Genomic DNA, 24,727 nt, shown 5'->3' on the forward strand with positions numbered 1-24,727 from the left:
GAATAAATAATGATGTCCTCTATTTCTTGTTACCTTTCATTGTCTTTCTATTTTCCTTTCTTCTTGTCCTTCAATTTTTTTTCCTCCACTCTATTCTCATTGGGTGGATCATCCCCACAAGTCTTCTTTATGAATTTTCCTTTCTAGAGGCTCTTCTCTATTCTTACTTTCTCTTTTTGTGGATATATATCTAGCAAGAGTTGGAACTATTCTCAACAAGGAGGCTCCTACTTAAATAGGGTTTCTCTATACTTCTTTTTGCCTTAGTCTTCTTCTTTGCATGCTAGTTTTGGTTGATTTTTAGGACTATGGAAGTTTTTGTTTCAAGATCCTTTGGCTCTTTTATACTCCAATATATTGGCACAGTGATTTTTAATTGAATGTGAATGGTATAGATTGGGTCAAGTAGGTCAAATTCATCATCTTCAATATCATCAATATCCTAGTTTAGATTGAAAGTTATAATATTTCTAAGGGTTACCCTCATCCAATTCCACCTTCTATCCCTATAATAATCAACACAATCAACCCAATAGTATTGGATATGAGTAATGTGGTGGAAACCAAGTCATACCTATAAATTATTATTAACAAAGTGTTTGTTGTCAGAGGGAAATATAATTCCATAAGCTAACATGGTGTACATAACAATATCACTCTGAATATTGAGAGAATCTACTTGAGACTTACATGAATAATATCCAAGTAAGATGGGAAATTGGATAACTACCTTCTTCCTTTTTGCACACCTTTTGTTGACCTCAACAACTTGTTTGCAAATTAGAATAAGAATGAAATTATGATCTTCATATTCTTCTAGCACATGAGGATGTCCATCATATTCCCTAACTCTAATATAAGTAAATCTCTATAATTGAATCAAATGAATACAATACTTGTTCACTAATAAAATATCCTTAGGAGAAATACTTTAGCCCAAATCCTCTTACAATTTCATGACTAGTTTAATGGTAAATACAACTTTCACCCTTCTAAACAAGTGCAATTGCTCCTTTCTAATTGAACGTCAAGATAACAATCATATATTTAAATGTGATCATAAAAAAACCTCTACAAGTCAAGGTCCTCGTCATTGTCTTGTGCATCTAGGACATAGAGAAAGAAGACATGTAGAAGCACTTGTTCAAAGAAAGGTTTGATATCATATAGTGCAACATATCACTCATGAGATATGTTCTCATGAGTGACATTAGACATCATAAAGGAAATATTATGGTAGCATCAGCATTTCGTTTCTTGGATGGTTCTAATAATATGGTAGAAGTACATGCCCTTCTCCAAGGTCTCTTGTTGATTAAATCCCCTCGAATTTATAACATCTTAATTGAGGGTTACTCTTTTCTTATTATCAATTCTTGTTGAAAGAGAATCTTGCACAACTGGAGCATTCGGTAAACATTGCAACAAGTTTGGCTACTTCTTGACACCTCAAAAAATTACAAGCTTCTTCAATGTTACAAAGAGGGAAATATCCTAGTAGATTGGTTGGAAAATAAGGGGTGTCCTCAATCTGATCCTATCATCAAATTCTCCATGGACACTCTCCTCTAATTTGAAGAGGCCTCTTCTATCATCCATAGAGAGGCCCTTAGCCCCTAATCATTTATTGTGCTCTAAATTTTTTAGATCCACTTTTTGTGTGGTCTTTTGATTTAGGATGGTTTCAATTAACTAATCACCTTCGCTTTTGTAGATTCTTCCTTTTCTAGAAATGTCATAGTTCATGTGCAACCATGGTTTAGCAACTCTAAAGTTTTGAGGAGGTGCACCTTGGCACTCATGATTGGGAAATCCCTTGGTGGGCTACTCTTGGAGGGATTTTATTTTAGTCTATTCTTAGGCTAACGATTCTACAAAATTTGAGAATATATTTGACATTCTCAACAAGACTAGCAGATTGGTTTTACTACAAGGCACACAATTGTTTCTCCTGCGGTAGTGTGATGGATCAAGGGGCATGGGAACTCAATTGCATGTGTGAAGTCGACAGTTCATGTATTGTTGGAGCTGAACATGCTCAAAAATTTGAATGGATCTCCAAAGGATGCTATCATGGATGGATTCAGTGGATAGGTTCATACTTAGAAACATTTTTTTTTATCATATCAGCCTTCTTCCCCTAACTGTAGGGATGTAAAGATCTCATTTTAATCTATAATAATATGCTATGGGTGTGGTAGCTATTATGTTGTGGTTTCTTTTCTCTTCCATTGGTTTCGAGCTCCCTTTTGGCTCAACCATATGTTCTCTATGTAACTACTTCTTATCTTTATTATTCTACGATAAAAATATATGGGGTTTGCCTCTATGTCAGAAAACAAAAAATATCACTCATGAGAATTGGACAGTCTAGATATTGTTGCCTTACAACAATGATAAGCATAAAGAAGAACCTCCACTCCTCGAAGTCAAGAGAAATCACATTACCTCTTAGTCAACAAAGTACAACTACTATATCTAAAATATAATCTTTAAAATGTGACTTGTGAATCTTGGGTAATTGAGATTTACCTCTCTTGGGTATAGTAAACTACACCCTTACAATATTATTTTCATAATATCCCTTCTTTTCATTGAACTATTCTTTAGATGAAATGAAGTCAAAATCTGTAAATAGTTCTCTTTCTAGCAACTTAAAGAAACTAATAATAGTTTCTCTATCGAACATAATGAGAAAATTATTGTCATTCACTTTCTTATTGCTTTGGAGTTAGGATTGCAGTGGTTTATGCACTCAAGGACTAGCTTCGTGCATTACAAAGACATAGGGAAGGAAACTTCTTTAAATACGACACTTTCTACTCTCCTTCAGGTTATGGGTGCTTTTTCTTTTCCTATTCACCCTTTCCAAAAAATTACCAAAGTTTATGTATCATAGTCTTATGTCACCAATTTATTGCAATTTACTAGTCAAATCAGAGAGCTCCTCATATGAAAGGTATTTGTACTTCATTTTGATTATATCTAGCTCAAATTTATGTTTTGGATTCTTGGAAAATTTTGGCAGTGTAATGGCTAGGGTACATGAATTTCTTTTGGATAATGCTTGAAAAATGCTCCAAATAAATAAAAAATGTGACTACTAGAGTAGAATAACATTGGGATCATGGGTATGTAGTTTCTAATAAAGTCTCTGAGCTAGATTCTGCTTCTATTGATGCCAATCTTCATATCACAATTTCTTTTTGTGTGCTAAAAAATCCTCAACTCTCTATTACAAATTCTTTGAAATGATTTAATTTGATTAGTTTTCCTTTTTATACAATGTCATTAATTAATCCACTAGCTCTTACAATATTTAATGTTGAGCCTTGATAGCTATTGGATTGGTGCCAGCTTTAAAATAATATAATTTTCAATGCAGAGATGAGCTTTTGCAATGCTCTTGAAACCTTGTTAGAGTCAAACATAAGTTTCAAAGCCTCATTTGGCCTTTTAGTTTGTTTAGTTCTTCCTTTTTACCTTTCAAATGCTTTGAAAATTTTAAGCAAAGACAAGGTTATGAGTTGGGCATTGAGCACCAGCAAGGTAATAAGATCCTTGTCGGGCCTTGCAGGAGTTTTGAAAACTCACTTCACAGCTCTCCAAAGTTTTGATAATCTTGTTTCTTGCTTCTTTGGATGGACCTTTTGATAATTTGTGTTTTGTGGTAGTGCTTGGCAAAGTTGTGAGAACCTTTTTGGCTCTAAAAAATGGTTCTAAAACTAAGCGAATAAACTGCCTTATGAATGAAACTTGAGTTTTTGAAGAAAACAATCTTATTAAAAGAGGACACTACAAAAGAGCACAAGCATGAGATTTTGAAACCTTGGTAACTCTTAAAAGAGTTGTGATAATGAAGATTCAAACTGACACTTGGGATAAATTACTTAAGTATTCTTGAAGGCTCTTCATGGGCAAAAGGGAAACTTATAACTTTGTCAGAGCTCCAATTTGTTATGACAACCTCATTTGACCTTGATAGTGGTTTCAAAGTGAACTCAAATTAGGCAAAAGGACTAATTGTTTTAGGCCTTAAGGGGGCTTTAGTGGAATTATAGAATCATGGTGAACTCAACAGACTCCTAGGACTTGGGTATGATTATTTGATGTGAGAAAAAAAAAGGATTTTAAACATGAAGGAAAAAGATGAGTGCAACACTATCAAATTTAAGTTTAAGAGTTTTTATTTACATGGCAATAACATGAAACTACTTGATATCATCATTGAACATCATGCACATAGAATAGAATGAGCTTACCTATAGATATATTTATTAAGATAGATTGAATTTCTTTCGTATCATTTATACCGTCCTACTTTAATGATGATATAATATAAACATGTAACTTCATCTCTTATTATCTCAAATTAATTATTGATTTAAAAAAATATTATTATATTAATTAATTAATTATAAATTATATGAATCCACCTAGGCTTTCTTTTAAGTTTCTTACACGTATTTATCTCCTGTGAGTGATTTATTGACTTAAAGAGGTAGGCTTACATGTTTTTATAAGACATTCCCGATTAGTACTTTCCAAACACTGCACTTTCATCTAATACAACTGTTATCCCCCCATCCACCACCATGTTGTGAACGCTCACATATTTGGAATCCTCAATGGCCAGATACAAAGCAGCGTTTGCAATATCCTCTGCTTTAAGACTGGCTTCCCTTAAGGGTGCTACCATCTCAATCGCCGCCTCCAGCTTGGCAGATCTGTGTCGATTGCAGCTGGAGAAATACAATTCACTCGTATACCACTTTTCCCGAGCTCTGCCGCACCCCCCTTAGTCAGTCCAATAACGGCATGTTTGGAGGCAATGTAGGAGTAAGGAGTAACTCCTCCCAGAATTCCTTCAATACTAGCTGTAGAGATAATGCTACCTTTTCTATTGGGAATAATAACGCGGGCAGCGTGCTGAATGCCATGCATTACTCCTTTTACATTAATATTCATCACTCGCTCGAAATCTTCCATATCATTCTCTGCCACGCTTCATTTCTGCATGCCTACATTGTGTCCAGTTTTCCGTGATTTTCCACGGCCAAATCCACTGTTGCGCTTACATCTTGCTCCTTGCTTACGTCACAGTGGATATATGTCGCGCAGAGAGAAAGGGATTCCGCCAACTTGATACCAGCCCCGTCTGCAATGTCTGCAATAATGACTTTGGCTCCATGATTTGCAAATAGCCGAACAGTGGCCTCTCCAATGCCTCCCGACCCGCCTGTGATTATTGCAACCTTGCCTTGCAGTCTGCATTGAATAAATACATCTTTTGTTATAAATATACTGTAAAAAAAATTAACGTATGAGAGTTCCTAGTCTCTGTTTTAGGTGCTTATGCAAAGAATACTTGCCATACACTGACAGAAAGAGCTGTTTATGATCAGTGTAAAATCAGTATATATGTTGCTTAATAGATTATAAAGCTTTCAGAAATCAACAATTCCATATCAGATAACATTGCAAAGGAGATGAATGTTTGGGGAAAACAAAACCTTCTCCAAAGAGCAGCTGCAACCTCACTCTTAGACATTTTGTCGAGCTAGAAAATACCCTTGAATTATAGCTTTTCAAGAGCTGGCTTTATAGCAAACCAGTCTGTAATTTGGTTTTCTTTCTTTATTAAAATTTAATTATTTAATTTCAATCAATTATTTTCGTGAAATATTTTAAAATTCAGTCACGTAAGCTTTGTCATACCGACGTTTAAAACCAAATTCTATCATTTAAAAAGCAGGAAAGGGTAAAATTATGGACTACTTTCTTTATTTATTACATGATTTTAATTATTATTTTATTTCAATCAATTATTGTAGTGAAATAAAAAACAGAAAACGTTTTGCAAAGTCAATGCTAGTAGATTCAGTGCGTACCCGTTTAAGATCGTGCATTGGAATGGCTTGATTGTCCACTTTCGGACACGCATAACTTGAATCTGTCCACTTGAACATTTGATTTTCGCTATTGAAGTGAAGAGCATAGTGAGGAATTAAAGATATACTTCACTTCCATGTTTCCTCAATGTAAGATAGTGTGTCTTTTCATGGAGTTGGAATACTATGAGTCATTATCAGTCTTCACATCCACGGCAACTGTGAAGCACCCACAATGCATCATTGATCGTTGAAATTTAATTCAAAATATTGTAATTTTCAATTAATTAATAATACAATTAATAATGTAGTGTAATTTTCAATTAAACAATAAATATAGTCAATTAATTAATCCTTTTCTTTAAGAATGACCTTCTTTAAGGTGGTGATGCTCTATGTTGTGACCTCTACCTTGGCTTGTACCTCTACTAAAGAAGTTATTTCCACAAAATTCATGACTAGTTGTGTGGTAACTATAAGGGAAAAATAATTTATTCGTATACCACATTTTCTAAACTCGACTATATCATTTTTAGTGATCCCAAAAATCTTATATTTGAGGGTAATGTATGAAAAAAGAAAACTTCTACTAGATAGAGATAATGCTTCAATTTTTTCTATAGATTATAATGCACGTTGAATGCTTAATGTTGTTGTGCATTACTCGTGTTACATTAATGTTCACCACATGCTCAAATTGTTCCATCTCATACTTTGCCACACTTCCATTACTATGTGTGCATCCTTCTCTTTGCTTAATAGGGGATATATGTCACCCATGTTGAAAGGGACTTGGTGACTTCAATTTAGCATTGTCTACAATGTTCAATCAATTATGAATTTGGTGTTGGTATTATGGATGTGTTGCATTGGTTTTGTCATTGATGTCAACACTTATCAACACTTATCCTTCTGGAGATCCTTGGTTATGTTCACTGGCAAGTTCAGTGACTTATGCACAGTCACCGGTATACCACTCACCAGCAGGTTATATTGTTCACTGGCACTGAGGATGACTTGTTATCATCTGGAGATCACTTGGTTATGTCGAAGACATGGTTTGGACACTTGGTTTTGGTAGTTTGGTTATTGGTCTAATCAGGTTGACATATTTGTTGTTATCGGCAAATTGGTCTAGGTTATGGACCAGCATACATTATCTATTCTAGATCAGTACGACATGTTATGGGGATGATTTAATTAATTGGATATTGTTGTAATTATATTGAGCCAACATGATGGCATTGCATCTTAAATTATTTGTAATTGATTTAATTGTAATATTCTTAATTAGCCAACCTACACATTTTGTCTTAGGTTTTGGTATATATGTAAGATCTCATTTGTGAGATGAAGTAAGGAAGTGTGGTATTGTCACATGGTATGTGCGAATATTGAAGATTATATGAGCAGACCATAGAAAAGGTTCAAGGAAGGTTTGAAGGTGATTATCAGAGCTTAACCAATATTGAATCTAGCATTGGAGATGCTACTTTGAGTAGCACATTATCATTGGATTTAATCATCCAATTGTAGTTAGTGTGACTCCTATTTTGTGATTGAGCAGTGAACTCTAGGCGGTTGGCCTTTCTGCATGTGTAGACCCCATTTGTATACATATACTATCTACAGTAGTATCATTTGATTGTGGGTAAAGGTTTCCCACCATGGTTTTTCCCCTTACAGGGTTTCCCCATACAAATATATGTGTTATGTATTGTGGATGTTGTTGCTCTTTCTGTTATATGTATTGAGTTTGACCGAAATTAATATTAACTACTAATCTATCAACCGACATTAAGTTTGGTTTACTGGTATTAAGTATCAAGTTTGATTAAGTTGTATTTAGGTTGAATTTAATAGACAACTGATTCACCCCCCCCCAACCCCCTCTCAGTTGTCTCCAGGTCCTAACAATTGGTATTAGAGCTAAGTCCTCTTTTTACAGAAGTTTAACAGCTTGAGGAGATTCTATGGCAACTAAATTTTTCAGGAAGGACACTCTGAAACTTGATGGAACTAACTATGGTATATGGAAGATCAGAATGGAGACACATCTGAATTGCATTGGAAAAGACATATGGGATGTTACAAAGAATCGCTATGTTGGTCCTACACCAAGTCAACCTAATCCACCAACATTGGGTAAGGATCAAGAGAATGATTGCAAAGCAAGAGAAGCACTCTTGAGCGCCTTGTCAGATCAGCAAATCCTGGGGCTATCAGACCGATCTACTGCTAAAGCTATTTGGGATAAATTGGAGACATTGAATGAAGGAGACACCACTATCAAAATTGCAAAACTGGAATGCTTCTAGGTCAGGTATGAAAATATGAAAATGGAAGAAGATGAAAGAATTTTTTCTTAGATGAAAGAATTTTTTCTTTTATGGAAAGGGTTAATGAAATTGTTTTGAGAATACAATGTTGTGGAGGTTCCTTAAGTGAAGATGAAATTGTTTCTAAATTTTTGAGAGCATTGCCATTGGCATACAAAATGAAAGTAACTGCTATTAATGAGTTGAGAACAATGCCTAATACATCAGTATCTAGAGAGACCTTGGTTGGAAAACTTTCAGCATTTGAGCTTGAGGAATTTGGTCTCGTTGCTACAATTAAAACTGATTTAGCCTTCAAAGCATCATCATCTACATCATCTGCATCATCTGATAAATCTGATTGGAAAGCACTTTATGCAAAAGAACTTGAAGATATCATGAGGGAAAATGAAGAACTAGAAGAACTTGAAGCACTATTTGCAAGGAAAATGCCTAAAGGTCCTATTGGAGGTAAGTATGAAGGTAAAGCACCATTTAAATGTTTTAACTGCAATAAAGTTGGTCATATGGCATCTAGATGTCCTAATAGACATGCAAGATTGAGAGAAGAAGCTAAAAGAATATATAAGCCTAACCCTGACTATCAGAGATACATATTTAAGAAGAATATAGAAAAATCATGTTACTATGCTGATGAAGGAGTTACCGATGATTCTGATGAAGAACTGATAGACAATGGATGGGCTTTCTCTGCAATAAAAAAAGATCGACTGGAACCTATTCTTCCACCGGTAGAGCAGGCCTTGACAACTCAAATTGAAGAAAATGATGAATGGGTTATAAATTCTAGATGTTCACATCATATGACTAGTGATAAAAGTAAATTCTTATCTTTTCAGGAATACAATCGAGGTCTAGTAAGATTTGGGGATGAAAAAGCTTGTTTGATCAGAGGAAAAGGCACTATATCTTTTGAAGGTAAGCACAATACTGACAACATTTATTATGTTGAAGGTTTGAAGCATATTCTTTTGAGTGTTGGTCAATTAGTTGAAAAGGGATTTCAGTTACAATTCAAGAATAGTAAATGCAAAATCATGAATAGAACTGGTTTGGAGATTGCAACCGGTAATCAGACTAGAGGTAATATCTTTCATTTGAATAACAATCAAAAGACATGCTTTATTGCACATATTGATGAAAGTTGGTTATGGCATAAAAGACTCTGTCATGTGAATTTTGATTGCATTATAAATATTTATTCATCTAAGGCAATAAGGGATTTACCTAAGATTGTAAAACCTCATAATCCGGTATGTAGGGAATGTCAAATGGGAAAGTAAGTTAGAACAACTTTTAAGAGTATTTATGAGAAATCCAATAATGTTCTTGATTTAATTCATACTGACTTGTGTGGTTTGGCAAGATTAAGAAGTCTACAAGGAGATAAATACTTTATGCTAATCATTGATGATTATTCTAGAATGTGTTGGGTTACTTTTCTCAGGGAGAAATCATAAGCTTTTGGGAAATTCAAACTATTCAAGGCAATGGTAGAGAATGAAACTGGTAAGAAAATCAAATGTTTAAGATCAGATCAAGGAGGTGAATTTACATCTAAGGAGTTCAATAAATTTTGTGAAGTCAATGGAATTAGAAGATAACTATTAGCACCCTGGACACCTCAACAAAATGGAGATGTGGAAAGGAAAAACATAACTATTTTGGATGCAGCTAGAATCATGATATCAAAAGAAAATCTACCTCATGTGTATTGGAGAGAAGTAGTGAATACAATGGTTTACACTTTCAACACAGTTCACATCAAAGTTGAAATCGGTAAGACACCTTATGAATTATGGTTTGGTAATACTCCTACTCTTAAATACTTCAGAATATTTGGAAGCAAATGCTACATTAGGAGAGATGAGCATATTGGCAAATTTGATCCTAGAAGTGATGAAGGAATATTTCTTGGTTATTCATCTAAGAGCAAAGCATATAGATGTTTTAATAAAAGATTGCAAAAAATCATTGAGAGTGCAAATGTGAAGATAGATGAACACTTTAGAGGAAATTCAAGGTCTATGTATTCTGAACCAACAATTGAGATGATCACAAATGAACCTATACAGAGTGCACGGGTACAGAATGTGGATCTAGTCACACCGGCATCATCAGAGAATTCCATAGTGACTGAAGAAAAGAAGCAAGTGAACACACCCAGATATGTAAGACTGAATCCCTCTGAAAGTGAGAAAACTGAGAATAAATATCAGGGAGTTATGAAAAGAGGAAGATTGGCAAATGAAGAGGTATGTTTAATTTCTCAAATTGAACCAGCATCTGTTATTGAGGCATGTGAAGATAAACATTGGATCAAAGCTATGGAAGATGATTGGAACAAATTAAAAAGAACAATACATGGACATTGGTTCCCCGACCTAAAGATAAAAATATAATTGGAACTAAATGGATATTCAGAAATAAAGTTAATGAAGATGGTAAGGTAATCAGAAACAAGGCAAGATTAGTGTGTAAAAGATATTCACAGAAAGAGGGAATTGATTACAATGAAACCTTTGCACCGGTAGCGAGAATTGAGGCAGTTAGATTATTTCTTGCATTTGCAACCCACAAGAACTATAAAGTATATCAAATAGATGTAAAATGTGCATTTCTAAATGGTGATCTCAAAGAGGAAGTTTACATTGAACAACCTGATGGATTTTCATTGACAAATGACAAAGATATGGTTTACAGATTAAGGAAAGCTTTACATGGATTGAAGCAAGCTCCTAGAACTTGGTATGCTAGATTGGAAAAATATCTTTTAAAGCTTGGGTACACTACAGGTAATGCTGACAGCAACTTATATTTCAAAGTGACTAATGAAGACATCTTGGTTATTGAAGTTTTTGTTGATGAAATCATTTTTGGAGGAGAAGATGGAGTGTGTAAAGACTTTGCTAATAAAATGAAGGAAGAATTTGAAATGTCTATGATTGGGGAGATAAAATTCTTTTTAGGATTGTAGATTTCATAGACTGATAAAGGTATATTCATATGTCAAAAAAAGTACTTGAAGGAACTACTGAAAAAATTTGGTATGGAAAACTCTAAACCAGTAAGTACTCCTATGAATACAACTGATAAACTATCATTAAAGGATGATTCAACTCCTATTAATCCAACAAGATACAAATCTATGATTGGAGGTTTACTGTATTTGACACAAACAAGACCTGGTATAATGAATACAATATGTATTGTTTCAAGATTTCAGAGTAATCCTAGAGAAAATCATGAATTAGCAGTGAAAAGGATTTTCTGGTATCTACAAGGCACAACAAATCTTGGTTTATGGTATCCTAAAGATGAAAATTTTGATTTATGTGCATACACCAATGCAAATTGGGCAGGAGATGTAGATGATAGAAAGAGCACCACTAGTGGGGCATTCTTTCTTGGTAGTAGATTGATTTCATGGTTAAGCAAGAAATGAAGTTGTCCATCATTATCAACAATAGAATCAGAATATGTTGCAGCAGTAGCTAATTGTACTCAAGTATTATGGATTAAGAAAATGTTGAAAGACATAAAGGTAAAATGCAAAGAACCTATAATCATTCTCTATGATAATTCAGAAGCAATTGATATATCTAAGAATCTGGTATTTCACTCTAAGACTAAACATGTTTCTATCAAATATAATTTTCTGAAAGAGAATTTTGAAGCAAATGAAGTGATATTGGTTTATGTGAATACTAAAGAGCAGATTGCAGATATCTTTACTAAGCCTTTGCCTGAGGAAACTTTTGAATATCTCAGAGAGAAGCTTGGGGTTGTACCCTCACCAGTAGAGACTTAGACAACTGATGATTGGCATCAAACCGGAAAAATTAACAGAGAAACTTTTATTCTGGTTTTGATGGAGGAGAGCTACTTCTTGGGGGGAGTAGTTGGTTATAAAAATTGGTTATTGTAATTGGTTTTGTGAATTGGTTGTATCTAGTATTTGTATTACTTTGGCATTTGATGTCAAAGGGGGAGAGATATCTACGGAAAAACATACATTATCCTTTGGAGAGAGATTACTTATTGGGGGAGTGATATATACTCTCTGCATTTGTATTTTGATTTCTGGTATTGATCTATTCTGGAGATTGTTGGTTTTTGGTTTTTGGTTTTTGGCATTCTGTTTTGGCACTTAGATGTCTTTACATCTTGTGTTGCCATCAATGCCAAAGGGGGATATTGTTGATGTCAACACTTATCAACACTTATCCTTCTGGAGATCCTTGGTTATGTTCACCGGCAAGTTCAGTGACTTATGCACACTCACTGGTATACCACTCACCGACAGGTTATATTATTCACCAGAACTAAGGATGACTTGTTATCATTTGGAGATCACTTGGTTATGTCAAAGACATGGTTTGGACACTTGGTTTTGGTAGTTTGGTTATTGTTCTAATCGAGTTGACATATTTGTTGTTATCGGCAAATTGGTCTAGGTTATAGACTGGCATACATTATCTATTCCAGATCAGCATTACATGTTATGGAGATGATTTAATTAATTGGTTATTGTTGTAATTGTATTGAGCTGACATGATGCATCACATCTTAACTTATCTGTAATTGATTTAATTGTAATATTCTTAATTAGCCGGCCTACACATTTGGCCCTAGGTTTTTGTATATATGTAAGATCTCATTTTTGAGATGAAGTAAGGAATTTTGGTATTGTAACATGGTATGTGTGAATATTGAAGATTATATGAGAAGACCATAGAAAAGGTTCAAGGAAGGTTTGAAGGTGATTATCAAAGCTTAACCAGTACTGAATCCAGCATTAGAGATGCTACTTTGAGTAGTTATTATCATTGGATTTAATCATCCAATTGTAGTCAGTGTGACTCCTATTTTGTGATTGAGCAGTGAGCTCTAGGCGGTTGGCCTTTTTGGATGTGCAGACCCCATTTGTATACATATACTATCTACAGTAGTATCATTTGATTGTGGGTAAGGTTTCCCAACGTTGTTTTTCCCCTTACAGGGTTTCCATGTACAAAACTTTGTGTTATGTGTTGTGGATGTTGTTTCTCTTTCTATTATATGCATTGAGTTTCACTGGTATTAATATTAACTGCTAATCTGTCAACCGGGATTAAGTTTAGTTTACCGGTATTAAATATCAAGTTTGATTAAGTTATATTTGGGTTGGAATTAATAGACATCTGATTCATCCCCCCCCCCCCCCCCCCCCCCTCTCAGTTTCCTCCGGGTCTTAACATTTGGTTCCATGATTTATTAATAAAAATGGCCTACCTATAGCATAAGGATCCGCTTGAGACTATTCCAATTTTGCAATGTAGTTTGCATTTTTGCCAAAATAAAATATTTTTAAAACCAAGTCTTTAAAGGTATAGCCTTAAAGAACTCCTACTATCTGTTTTTATGTGCTTATGATGTAAAATAACACATCAGCATTAATATTCAGAGTTGGTTATGAGTATCTAATCAATATATATGATATTTAAAGTTGTGTAATATAATTTCTTAATATAGAGATCTATTATAACTTATTTAATAATTATGTAATTATCTTAGAAAAAACATCAGATAGAATCTAAAATTTAATTACTTATTTAAAAACAACAATGTCATTTGGTTAATATTATAGTTGATGTCTTAACTATAGCACATTATTTAGTCAACATAAAAATCAGTTCACTTAATGACATCTAAAGTAGTAATATTTCATATGTTTGAAAAATAGTTAGAAATATTTAAAATATATGATACAAATGTTGCAAGATATCTGATCATGTTGAATTTGAGGTATATAACATATGGATCCACTTCTTTTCATCTCATACTCTAATTAGTACTAAAAAAAAAAAAATTATTTTCTTGATTGCATTAACCAATAATACACCTTTTCCTTTGCACTTAAAATTAAATATTTCATTGAAACCAAAAATTTATAGAATTTAGATTTTAATATTGACATAAAGTCACTCTCAAACTTTTATATTGGAAGGCTCAATGAATTTCATTGCAAATGGTTTACCCCTCAATCATCTGCACAATAAGAACAAAAAAAAAGGTAAATATTGAAAGTTATTGTAATTAATTATAGTATGTATACATGACTATTACATTTAATCATCATACCGTGAAATTCCTTAATATTTTTATTATACATCATGCATTTTAAATAGAAAGAAATTAAATAGATATAGAATAAGATTGTTTGCATTTACTTTATGTCATTTAATGATGATATTATGTAACATGTAACATCATCTCTTATTGTCTCAGTTTAATTATTAACTTAGTAAATAGAAAATCTATAACTTATTAAATATAAATTACACAAATACACCTATTCTCCTTTCAAGCTTATTCAACAAAAACCTATATTATAACCTATCCATCCCCTACGGTATTATGTCAATGTGATTTATGGACTTCTACTGAAGTCTTACATTTATTCTAAGAGATTCCCTATCAATATTTTACAAACACCGCAGTTTCATCTAATACAACAGTTAGTCCCCCATCCACAATCAGATTGTGACCGCTTACATATTTGGAATCCTTACTGGCCAGATACAGAGTAGCCTCTACAATATCCTCTTCTTTAAGATTGGCTTCCCTTAAGGGGGATGCACCCTCAATCACGGCCTCCACCTTGGCCTTTGCCTCTGGTGAAGGGGTCATTCCCATAGAATTCAATACCAGATTTGTTGCAATTGTAGCTGGAGAAATACAATTTACTTGTATACCACTTCTTCCCAGCTCTGCTACACTTTTCTTAGTAAGCCCAACAACCACATGTTTGGAGGCAGTGTAGAAGTAAGAACCACCTCCCATTATTCCTCCAATACTAGCTGTAGAGATAATGCAGCCCTTTCTCTTGTGGATCATAATGCGGGCTACATGCTTAATGTCGTGCATTACTCCTTCTACATTGATATCCATCACTCACTCAAAATCCTGCATATCATACTGCTAGAATAATGTTTATTTAATAGACTACAGTGCTAGTAGGTAAATACTTATTATGGACCTTTCCAGAATTCTCCAACCAGCACAGGTTTCCTCTTCTAGATTTCTTGTCTTCTAGAACTCTCTTGCTCTTCATGGAAGACTCTGCAGATAAGATTAGAATGTTCTAGAGGTCTGCATACAGACTTTAAATACAACAGCCTCCCTTAACATTTGTAATGCAATGTGTATGAATATAACAGCATACTGCTGTGAAATACATAAATTTCATTTTAGTGTTCCGTTGTTCTGTTTTTTTGTCCAAGTGTATTTCATGCTCTGTTTTCTTCACTACAAACTTTTGTCTGTTAATATGGTATTAGAGTAGATCTAAATCTTGGGCTGTGATAATGGAGTTTTGTAGTATGAAATTTTTATTCTATAGGTTCTAATTTGGCTGTGAGCAAAATTAGCTATTTCTGGAAGCAAGTGAATGACACTTCATCAAAAAGAGAAGAATACAAACACAAGAAATTGGTGAGAAATTTTCAGTTTTTTTTTAATCTAGGTACTGAGGATTTTTGAAGTGGGTTGGATTCTCATCCAAAAAGGAGGGAATTTAACAATGGATTCTCTTAGTATCTCTCTTCCTACAATTAAATTGAATGGAAAAAACTATTATGATTGGGTATCTCATATTGAAATTACTCTAACCCTTCAAAATTGTTATGAGATTGTTACTTGCATTGAACAAAGACCATAAAATCCTAGAAAAGATCAAGAAAATTGGGATAAAAGGGATAAAAAGGCAGCAACACTAATCAAGCTTACACTTTCTAAGGAAGTTTTTTCAGAAGTTCACAATGAAAGGAGTGGAGTTAAAGTATGGGACATTTTAAAAAATCTATATCAAAATTCAGGTGATGTATGGATTTTATCTCTCACCACAAAATTATACAATATGAAATTATCAAGCTCATAGGAGTTAGTTTCACATTTAAGTAAGTTAAAAGAAAAGAAAAATGAGCTAGCCTCTCTTGGAAAGGATATAGATGATAAGGATTTTGTCCAAATAATATTACAAAGTCTTCCAAGATCTTATCAATCATTTATAAGAGGATTAGATACTGCAGATAAATTAAAAAGTATTAAGTCTGAAGAGCTATGTGCTAAATTAGTGCAAGAAGAAAAGCATCAAATTAAGGAAAGAGAAACATTTTGTGATGAATCTCAAACATTCATAATGAAAGGAAAACAATGGTATAAAAAGTCACAAGATAATCAATCCAAAGAAAGGAATTGGAAGAATGAAATTAAAAGTATGTCATCTACATATTACAATAGAAGTAAATGGAAGTGTCATTATTGTGGAAAAATGGGTCACAAAGAAAATGAATGTTTTAAAAAGAATAGAGATACAGAGAAGAAGACAAATAAGTTTACTAAATTTGTTGATTCTAAAAGAAATGCTTTTTGTGTTGCACTTAAAGAAAACAATTCTTTTAAGGATGATTGGGTTATTGATTCTGGTGCTACACAACACATGTCTCATAATAAGGAACAATTTGAATTAATAAGTGAAAGTAGTGCAGAAAAAATATATTTGGGAAATAACAATGCTTTGGAAGTTAAAGGGATTGGAAATGACAAAGTTGATAATGGTGTGTTCAAAAATGTGAAGTTAGTTCTTGAATTTAAAACAAATCTACTTTTTGTATCTCAAATTGCAAATCAAGGGTATAAAACAAAGTTCTACAATGACAACTGTTTAATCAAAGATGTGAATGATAATTATAGAGTGACTGCAATTGGTAAAATGGAGAATGGATTATATAAGTTTCAGGAATTCACTTCTAACAAAAGAGATGAGAATGTGTGTGCTATTGCCCAATATGATGATATAAGTAGGTTATGGCATGAGCGATTAGGACATGTTAACTATCAAAGCCTCAAGCTTATGGAGAAACTACATATGGTGCGTGGGCTTCCAAAGATCTCATGAAGGCATAAGGTATGTGAAGGATGTGCAATGGGAAAGCAACATGTAGAAAGTTTCCCACAAGGAAAATCATGGAGGGCAAGAACTCCTTTACATTTGGTTCATAGTGATGTAATGGGTCCTTTTAGAACACCTTCACTTGGAGGATCAAGGTATGTTCTCACTTTTATAGATGATTATACTAGAAAAATTTGGGTATATTTTCTATAAAAGAAGGATGAAGTGTTTCATAAGTTTAAAGAGTTTAAAGATTTGGCTGAAAAACAAAGTGGAAAATATCGAAAGATAATAAGAATAGATAGAGGGAGTGAATATATGAATAAATCCTTTTTAGAATTTTGTAAAGAGTATGGAATAAAGAAAGAATCAACTATTTCTTATACACCCCAACAAAATGGGGTTGCTGAAAGAAAAAATAGAACTATAAGAGAAATGGCTAGATGTATGCTTCACTCTAGAAATATAGAAGCTAAATTTTGGGCTGAAGCAGTTCATACTGCTGTATATACCTACTAAAGCAATTTTGAACATAACACCAGAAGAGGCATGGAGTGGAAGAAAGCCTACGGTGTCTCATTTTAGAGTTTTTGGTTGTAATGCATATGCCCACATTCCTGATGAAAGAAGGAACAAACTTGAAAGGAAAAGTGAGAAGTGCATAATGGTAGGATATAGTGAGGAGTCAAAAGGATATAGGTTATTCAATCCTAAAACAAATGAAATTCATATCAAAAGGAATGTATGGTTTGATGAAGATATTGAAAGAAATCATTCTCCTACATTATCTTACTTTCCAATTTTGCTTGAAGAACATAAGTCCACAAATGATCAAAATCAAGGAGTGCAATCTTCTCCAGGAGTAGAAGGAACACAAACTGAAGAATCAAGTGAAAGTGATGATGAAAATACACAGAAAACTAGAAGCATTCAAGAAATCTACCAAGAAGGTCCTAAGAATTTTTTTGCTAACTATGCTCTTATGGCTGAGGTGATGCAAGTTGAAATTCCAAGCACATATGAGGAAGCAAAAGGAAAAGATGAATGGGAAGTAGCTATGCAAGAGGAGTACAACTCTTTGATGAAAAATGGAACATGGGAATTGACAACACTCCCAAAAGGAAAAAATATGGTTGGATGCAAGTGGAACTACAAAACAAAGTTCACATCAGATGGAGCCATCGAAAAACACAAAGCAAGGTTAGTGGCTAAAGGATTTTCACAAACAGAAGGTATTGACTATACTAAAACCTTTGCTCCAGTTGCTAAAATGACTTCAATCCGTACAATAGTTGCTTTAGCTGCAAAATTTGGTTAGAAATTTTTTCAAATGGATGTAAAAAGTGCATTTCTACATGGTGATCTTAAGGAAGAAATTTATATGAAACAACCACCAGGATTTGTTAAAGCTAGTGAAGAAAATCTAGTGTGTAGATTAAAAAAATCATTATATGATCTTAAACAAGCTCCAAGGGCATGGTACTCCAAAATAAATGAATACTTTATAGGAGCAGAATTTAAAAGAAGCAAAGCTTATCCGGATGTGTATGTAAAGCATGTTGATGAAAAAATCGTTATTATTGTATTATATGTAGATGATTTGATTATTATAGGAGATCATACAAAGGGTATAGAAAGTACCAAGGATCAACTTAAGAAATCTTTTGAAATAACTGATCTAGGATTGATGCATTATTTCTTGGGCATGCAAGTTTGGCAAGAAGAAGGAAGGATTATGCTATCTCAAACAAAATATGCTCTTGATGTATTAAAGAAATTTAATATGAGAGATTGTAAACCATCTAATACACCATGTGAAGTTGGATTAAAACTGAGTGCTAACTCTACTCAAAGGAAGGTAGATGGAAAATTGTATAGACAACTTGTTGGTAATCTTTTGTATCTCACCATAACTAGACCAGAAATTGCATATGCAGTTGGTATTGTATCCAGGTACATGGCAGATCCACACATTGAACATTGGAAAGCAACTAGAAGAATATTAAAATACATTAAGGGTACTTATCAGCTTGGTATTGAATACAAATATGGAGGAGAACCTACTTTAGTTGGATATACAGACTCTAATTATGCAGGTGATATTGATGATAGAAAATCAACTTCAGGGTACATATTTCATCTTGGATTAAGACCGATTTCTTGGAGCAGCAAGAAGCAATCAACTGTGTCATTATCATCAACAGAAGCTGAATATATTGGTTCATCAAAGGCATCTCAAGAAGCATTGTGGCTTAGAAGACTACTTGAAGAAACATACCATCCACAACATTCTCCTACTATAATATTTTGTGATAATCAAAGCACTATCAAGTTGGCAAAAAATCTCGTATATCATGCCAGGTCTAAGCATATAGAAGTGCATCATCATTTTGTTCGAGATCTAATTGAAAGTCAAATGGTGGAGCTCCAATTTTGTGGCACAGAAGAACAAATTGCTGACATATTCACAAAAGCATAGCCTATTGTAAAATTTGTCAAACTAAGAGAAATGTTGTATCTCAAGGAAGTTGCTACTCTCTCCAAATAAACATTATGAGGGGGTGTTAGAATAATGTTTATTTAATACACTACAGTGCTAGTAGGTAAATACTTATTATAGACCTTTCCAGAATTCTCCAGCCAGTGCAGGTTTCCTCTTCTAGTTTTCTTGTCTTCTAGAACTCTCTTGCTCTTCATGGAAGACTCTGTAGATAAGATCAGAATGTTCTGGAGGTCTGTATATAGACTTTAAATACAGCAGCCTCCTTTAACATTTGTAATGCAATGTGTATGAATATAACAACATACTGCTGTGAAATATATAAATTTCATTTTAGTGTTCTGTTGCTCTGTTTTTTCTGTGCAAGTGTATTTCATGCTCTGTTTTCTTCACTGCAAACTTTTGTCTGTTAATACATACTCCGCCACACTCTGTTTTAGCCTGTCGACAGTTGTTGCGTTATTATACATAATGTCCAATTTCCCGTGTATTTCCATGGTCAAATCCAGGGTCGCACTTACATCTTGCTCCTTGCTCACGTCACAGTGAATATATGTCACCGAGGGCGAAAGGGTTTTCGTCAATTTGATACCAGCGTCGTCTGCAATTATGACTTTGGCTCCATGATTTGTGAATAGCCAAACAGTGGCCTCCCCAATCCTTCCAGATCCGCCTGTGATTATTGCAACCTTGCCTTGCAGTCTACATTTGACAAATATAGTTTTGTTCAAAATAAACTTTGAAAACAAAATAACTCATGAGAGTTCCCAGTCCCTTTTCTAATGTGCTTATGTAAAGAAAATTGTCATTCATTGAAAGAGAGAGGTGTTAATGAGTGTAAAATCAGCATATAGGTTGCTTATTAATAAAATATGAAGCTTTCAGAAAAGATAAATTTCGTTTCAGATAACTTTACAAGAGCGAGGATTGTTAATGTTAATGGAAAACTAAACCTTCTCCAGGAGCAGCTGCGACCTCTCTCGTCGACATGTTCTGGAGCTGAAAAAATATCCTAGAATAAAAGCCCCTCATAAGATCCTACACATTCACTTTCTTGAATGTTTAATTTAAATTTTCTTTATTAAAGTAAACAACCCTACACATTCACTTTCTTGAATGTTTAATTTAAATTTTCTTTATTAAAGTAAACAACAAGAGCTAGAAATTGAAGGTACCCACCATTTCCACGTTTCTCTGGAAATGAGAGAATTAGATATTTGTTTTTTCACAAAGTTGAATTTGTGTACGCCCTAGACCTTCTATTTCTCCTGCTCACTATTTATCTCTAGTTGTCCATCTAACCCACCTATATTTACAAATACAATAAATCAATCCGACTTTCTCAGCATGTGGATTTGAAGGCAATTTCAAATTTGTTGAATATTTCATTTTCGTTATCGAATTACAGAACTAAAGTGGAATATTACACTTCCTACCATTTCCACGTTTCTTTGGAAGTAAGAGAGACGCATTTGAGTTCTGTCTATTTTGAGAACATCGCAATCTATTCTGCTTAAGCTTTTGACAAAAATTACTATTCTTAGCGAGTATTTCGTTACGCCACCGAAATTATGTGGAATAGTACTTTTGAAAAGGATAGGATATGAAAAATAAAATGAAATGCAATAAAAATGGTAAAGTTTGTGACCCTGCTCATCAAGGGCAGTTCAAAAGTTGGCTCATCAAAAAGTTTGTTGTCTAAGCATGTCTACTTCTGTGCTGTTATTTCTTTGTTTTAGGGGAGAGGGTTCAATAAATGCCCATAATTCGAAAGGGTTATGTTGTCTACACTTAAATCACTTATTTTTACAATAATCAGTGAAATTTTAAAGTCTAGTAAATACATGCATTAAGAAAACAATAAGATTAATGAAAGAAACAGAGGGAGAGCTCCCACTCTGGCTGAGGGTTGTCCATCATTGAGCAACTTTGTGTTTTTAGTTCTTTGCATTTATTAAGTCTAGAAGATGTTAGTCAACTTTGTGTGTTTAACACTTTTAATTCTAGATATGTATTCGTAGTGTGACCACACACATTAAGCAACATATTAAGCCTAGAAAATGTCAGTCAACTCTGAGTATTTAACACTTTTAACTATAAAAATGTAAGCTTAGTGTGTATGATTTAAGTTGTTCCATTTATTGGTACCTAAGAAAACTTTGAATATAGCTTGTTCCTATCCATATGTGAATTGGCATTTCAATAATCTTCAATAAATAACTATCAAAAGTCTATAGAGAATTTACCAGTTATGATGGTGGTAGATTGCTTCTCCAAATATGTCCATTTTTTGTACCTTAGTCAATTCCTTTATTGCCTCCACTGTCCAAAAATTCACGAACTAGAAATTTCATCTCTATGACACTTCCACTTCAATTGTTAATGATAATGATCCATTTTCCACTGGACACGTTTGGAAAGAACTCTTTAAGTGCCATGTTATAGTTTACACCAAATTAAGATGTGCATTTTGTATTATCAACATATAAATTACAAAACTATTCATAGGTGATTCTGCATCATTGAAAATATTTTCAGTATTAGTGTGAGTTTAATTTTTTTTTTTAGATTTCAGATATCTTCTTATAGCAGGATTAATGGAGTTGACCAAATTTGCAAAATTGAAATTTCTAAATTGAGCAATTTTAACCACTAAACAATTTCATGAAGAAAATTCATTATTTAAAATTGGTGAAGGTTGGACTCTAGTCTTTTTTTTTTTAAAATACTAAAAATATTTTACAAAGTGTAAAAAAGATTTCATAATCATATCCTTGATGGTTTTACTCGAAATTAATATTTCGAGTCCATTTTAAATTTTTTAATTTGATCAAATTTGGAAAAAATCATCCAATGGGAATATTTCTATGATCATTTTATATATGTCAGTCACTTTTCAAATAATTCTGAGCTTCAAGTTCAAAGTTATCCAAATTTCTCTTTACCAAGCAAAAGTTTTGAACTACTTCATTTTCTGGCTCTGAGTTGATTATTTTCTTAACTATGACTAAGCAATGAGACATCGGTGATTAAATTTTAAATTAGTACTATTGATAAGGCAATGTTTGGCATTATAACAATTCCTATTGCCGGCACAACACTGGAAGGAAACGAACATCAATTTCTTCAGTGTAAGTAGCACCATATTATGAGTTTAATTGCATCGATTAGAAAATAGAAATACAAATTGATTAAAAAGGATTATAATGACTTATGCTTTGGAAGGGATGATAAGTGGATGTAGTGCCAATTTTAAAAGGGAATGTGATTTCCAAATTAGGCATTGATAAGAGGATTGTGTTAAGTTGATGATATAGAAAAAATTACAAAAAATTTTTAAGTAGGTAGATGGATGGATGGAAAGGTCCATAATTAGTATTAGAGATATCATGTATTAGCTAATAATAATTTATTTAATAATTAGTTTATTATCTTCTACACTTAAGCTAAACTTAGGCATTTAATAAAATTATAAGTATTTAATAATTATTCTAATTATTAAATACACTTTATCCCTTTAGGGTTTCTTTAGGGTTGCATAATCTCCTTTTATAAGGATTGTATTTTATAATTATTGCATAATCTCCTTTTAGTGTTAAAGTTATCATGTATTAGTTAATAATTATTTATTTAATTATTAGTCTATTATCCTCTACACTTAACCTAAACTTAGGCATTTAATAATATTGTAGGAATATAATCATTATTAAATACACTTTATCCCTCAGGGTTTCTTTAGGGTTGCACAAATTTAGGGTTGCATAATCTTCAATTAGTTTTTATTTTATGGTAAAAATTTTATTATTTAAATGAAATTTGCAATTTTAAATCATATTAATTCTCATCTATTTGTTGATTATCTTTGTATTAAAGAGGAGTTTTTTTTTCCAGAAGTTGAATCTGTATTGATGGGCTAATTTCTTTATTGGAGCTATTAAATGTAGATTTTTTTTTCTAGGGAAAAGCATAAGCGCTTACTTATATATTATTTATAAATATAAATATTACATCATAGAAGCAATGACAAAATAGGTCTAAAAAAAGAGTGAAGATCAATCTATATGAAACAAAACTAGACTATCACTAAGAGTTTATCTCAATTTATGGACCAAAACCTTCTATCCATTTAGAAGCAAAATGAACTAACAAGTATCTAACTAGATTATCGATATTTGATGTAGAGGTGAATTCATGTAATTTGCAATCGAATTAGAGGATAACTATTTTATTTCTCTTGCAAGTTTTGTTACTAGGATATTGGGCAAGCTCAAAAGGTACCTTAGTCTCCATCTACATTAAATAGTCAATAGGTTGAGGGATACAAAATTAAACTTTTACAAGCTTTATATCACAAACATAATTTGACCAAATGGTCATTACTTGAATTCAAATATATTTCCTCTTATCAAACAATAACTAAGATGATACATATGAAGCAGTGCATGGCCAATATCATTCATTTGTACAAAATATATCTATTAGTATTTGTAAAGATACATGTAGTGGACTACTCTTCATACAAATGATACCATTTTGTATACCCCTTGAGGATAATGTACACATTGTATAAAAACAAGTGAATCAACACCAATCTAAACACACATTTAAAACTAGTGACATACTACTTCTTTTCGCCTATTCCTACAAACAACTCTCCTTAACGATGAAGACTTGTTAGAAGTTACCACTTAGATTTTATGGTTCATATTATATTTTGTCTTAGATTAATTTAGTTGGAAACAAATTGAAGCTTCAACCCTTCTGCAAAATTCAACTTGTTTTTCATGTTTCCTATTTGAAATGAGTTGTTAATAAAGATATTCATTCTTAATCTATATTGCTTGAGCTAGGTAGCCAATAGTCTATTCTCTTAATAATTGAGTATTCTCTTGATGGGTATTCATGTCAATTTAAAACCATATCACCATCAAAGTTTTGATTCAATGCTATAACTTGTGACTGAAAATTCAATGTGGGTACCTCTCTTCCAATTGTAAGAATAACTTTCTTATCTAAAGATTTGATGATAAATAATTTTGAGAACATTAGGATGCATATTCCT

At 33.0% G+C, this 24,727-nt stretch overlaps 2 protein-coding genes across 2 annotated transcripts; both read right to left on the reverse strand.

Annotated features, from left to right (window-relative positions):
- Positions 1–4,534: 4,534 nt before the first annotated feature.
- Positions 4,535–5,551, reverse strand: LOC131064474 (borneol dehydrogenase, mitochondrial-like). The gene is made up of 3 exons (XM_059208230.1): positions 5,514–5,551; positions 5,026–5,268; positions 4,535–4,742 (listed from the first exon to the last, which is right to left on the reverse strand). The coding sequence occupies exons 1-3, from the start codon at positions 5,549–5,551 to the stop codon at positions 4,535–4,537; spliced, it is 489 nt and encodes a 162-aa protein (XP_059064213.1).
- A 9,138-nt stretch (positions 5,552–14,689) lies between these two features.
- Positions 14,690–15,163, reverse strand: LOC131064475 (short-chain dehydrogenase reductase 2a-like). The gene has a single exon (XM_057998634.2). The coding sequence runs from the start codon at positions 15,161–15,163 to the stop codon at positions 14,690–14,692; it is 474 nt and encodes a 157-aa protein (XP_057854617.2).
- Positions 15,164–24,727: the final 9,564 nt, after the last annotated feature.

This window comes from Cryptomeria japonica, chromosome 7 (assembly GCF_030272615.1).
Source record: "Cryptomeria japonica chromosome 7, Sugi_1.0, whole genome shotgun sequence".
Taxonomy (NCBI): domain Eukaryota; kingdom Viridiplantae; phylum Streptophyta; class Pinopsida; order Cupressales; family Cupressaceae; genus Cryptomeria; species Cryptomeria japonica.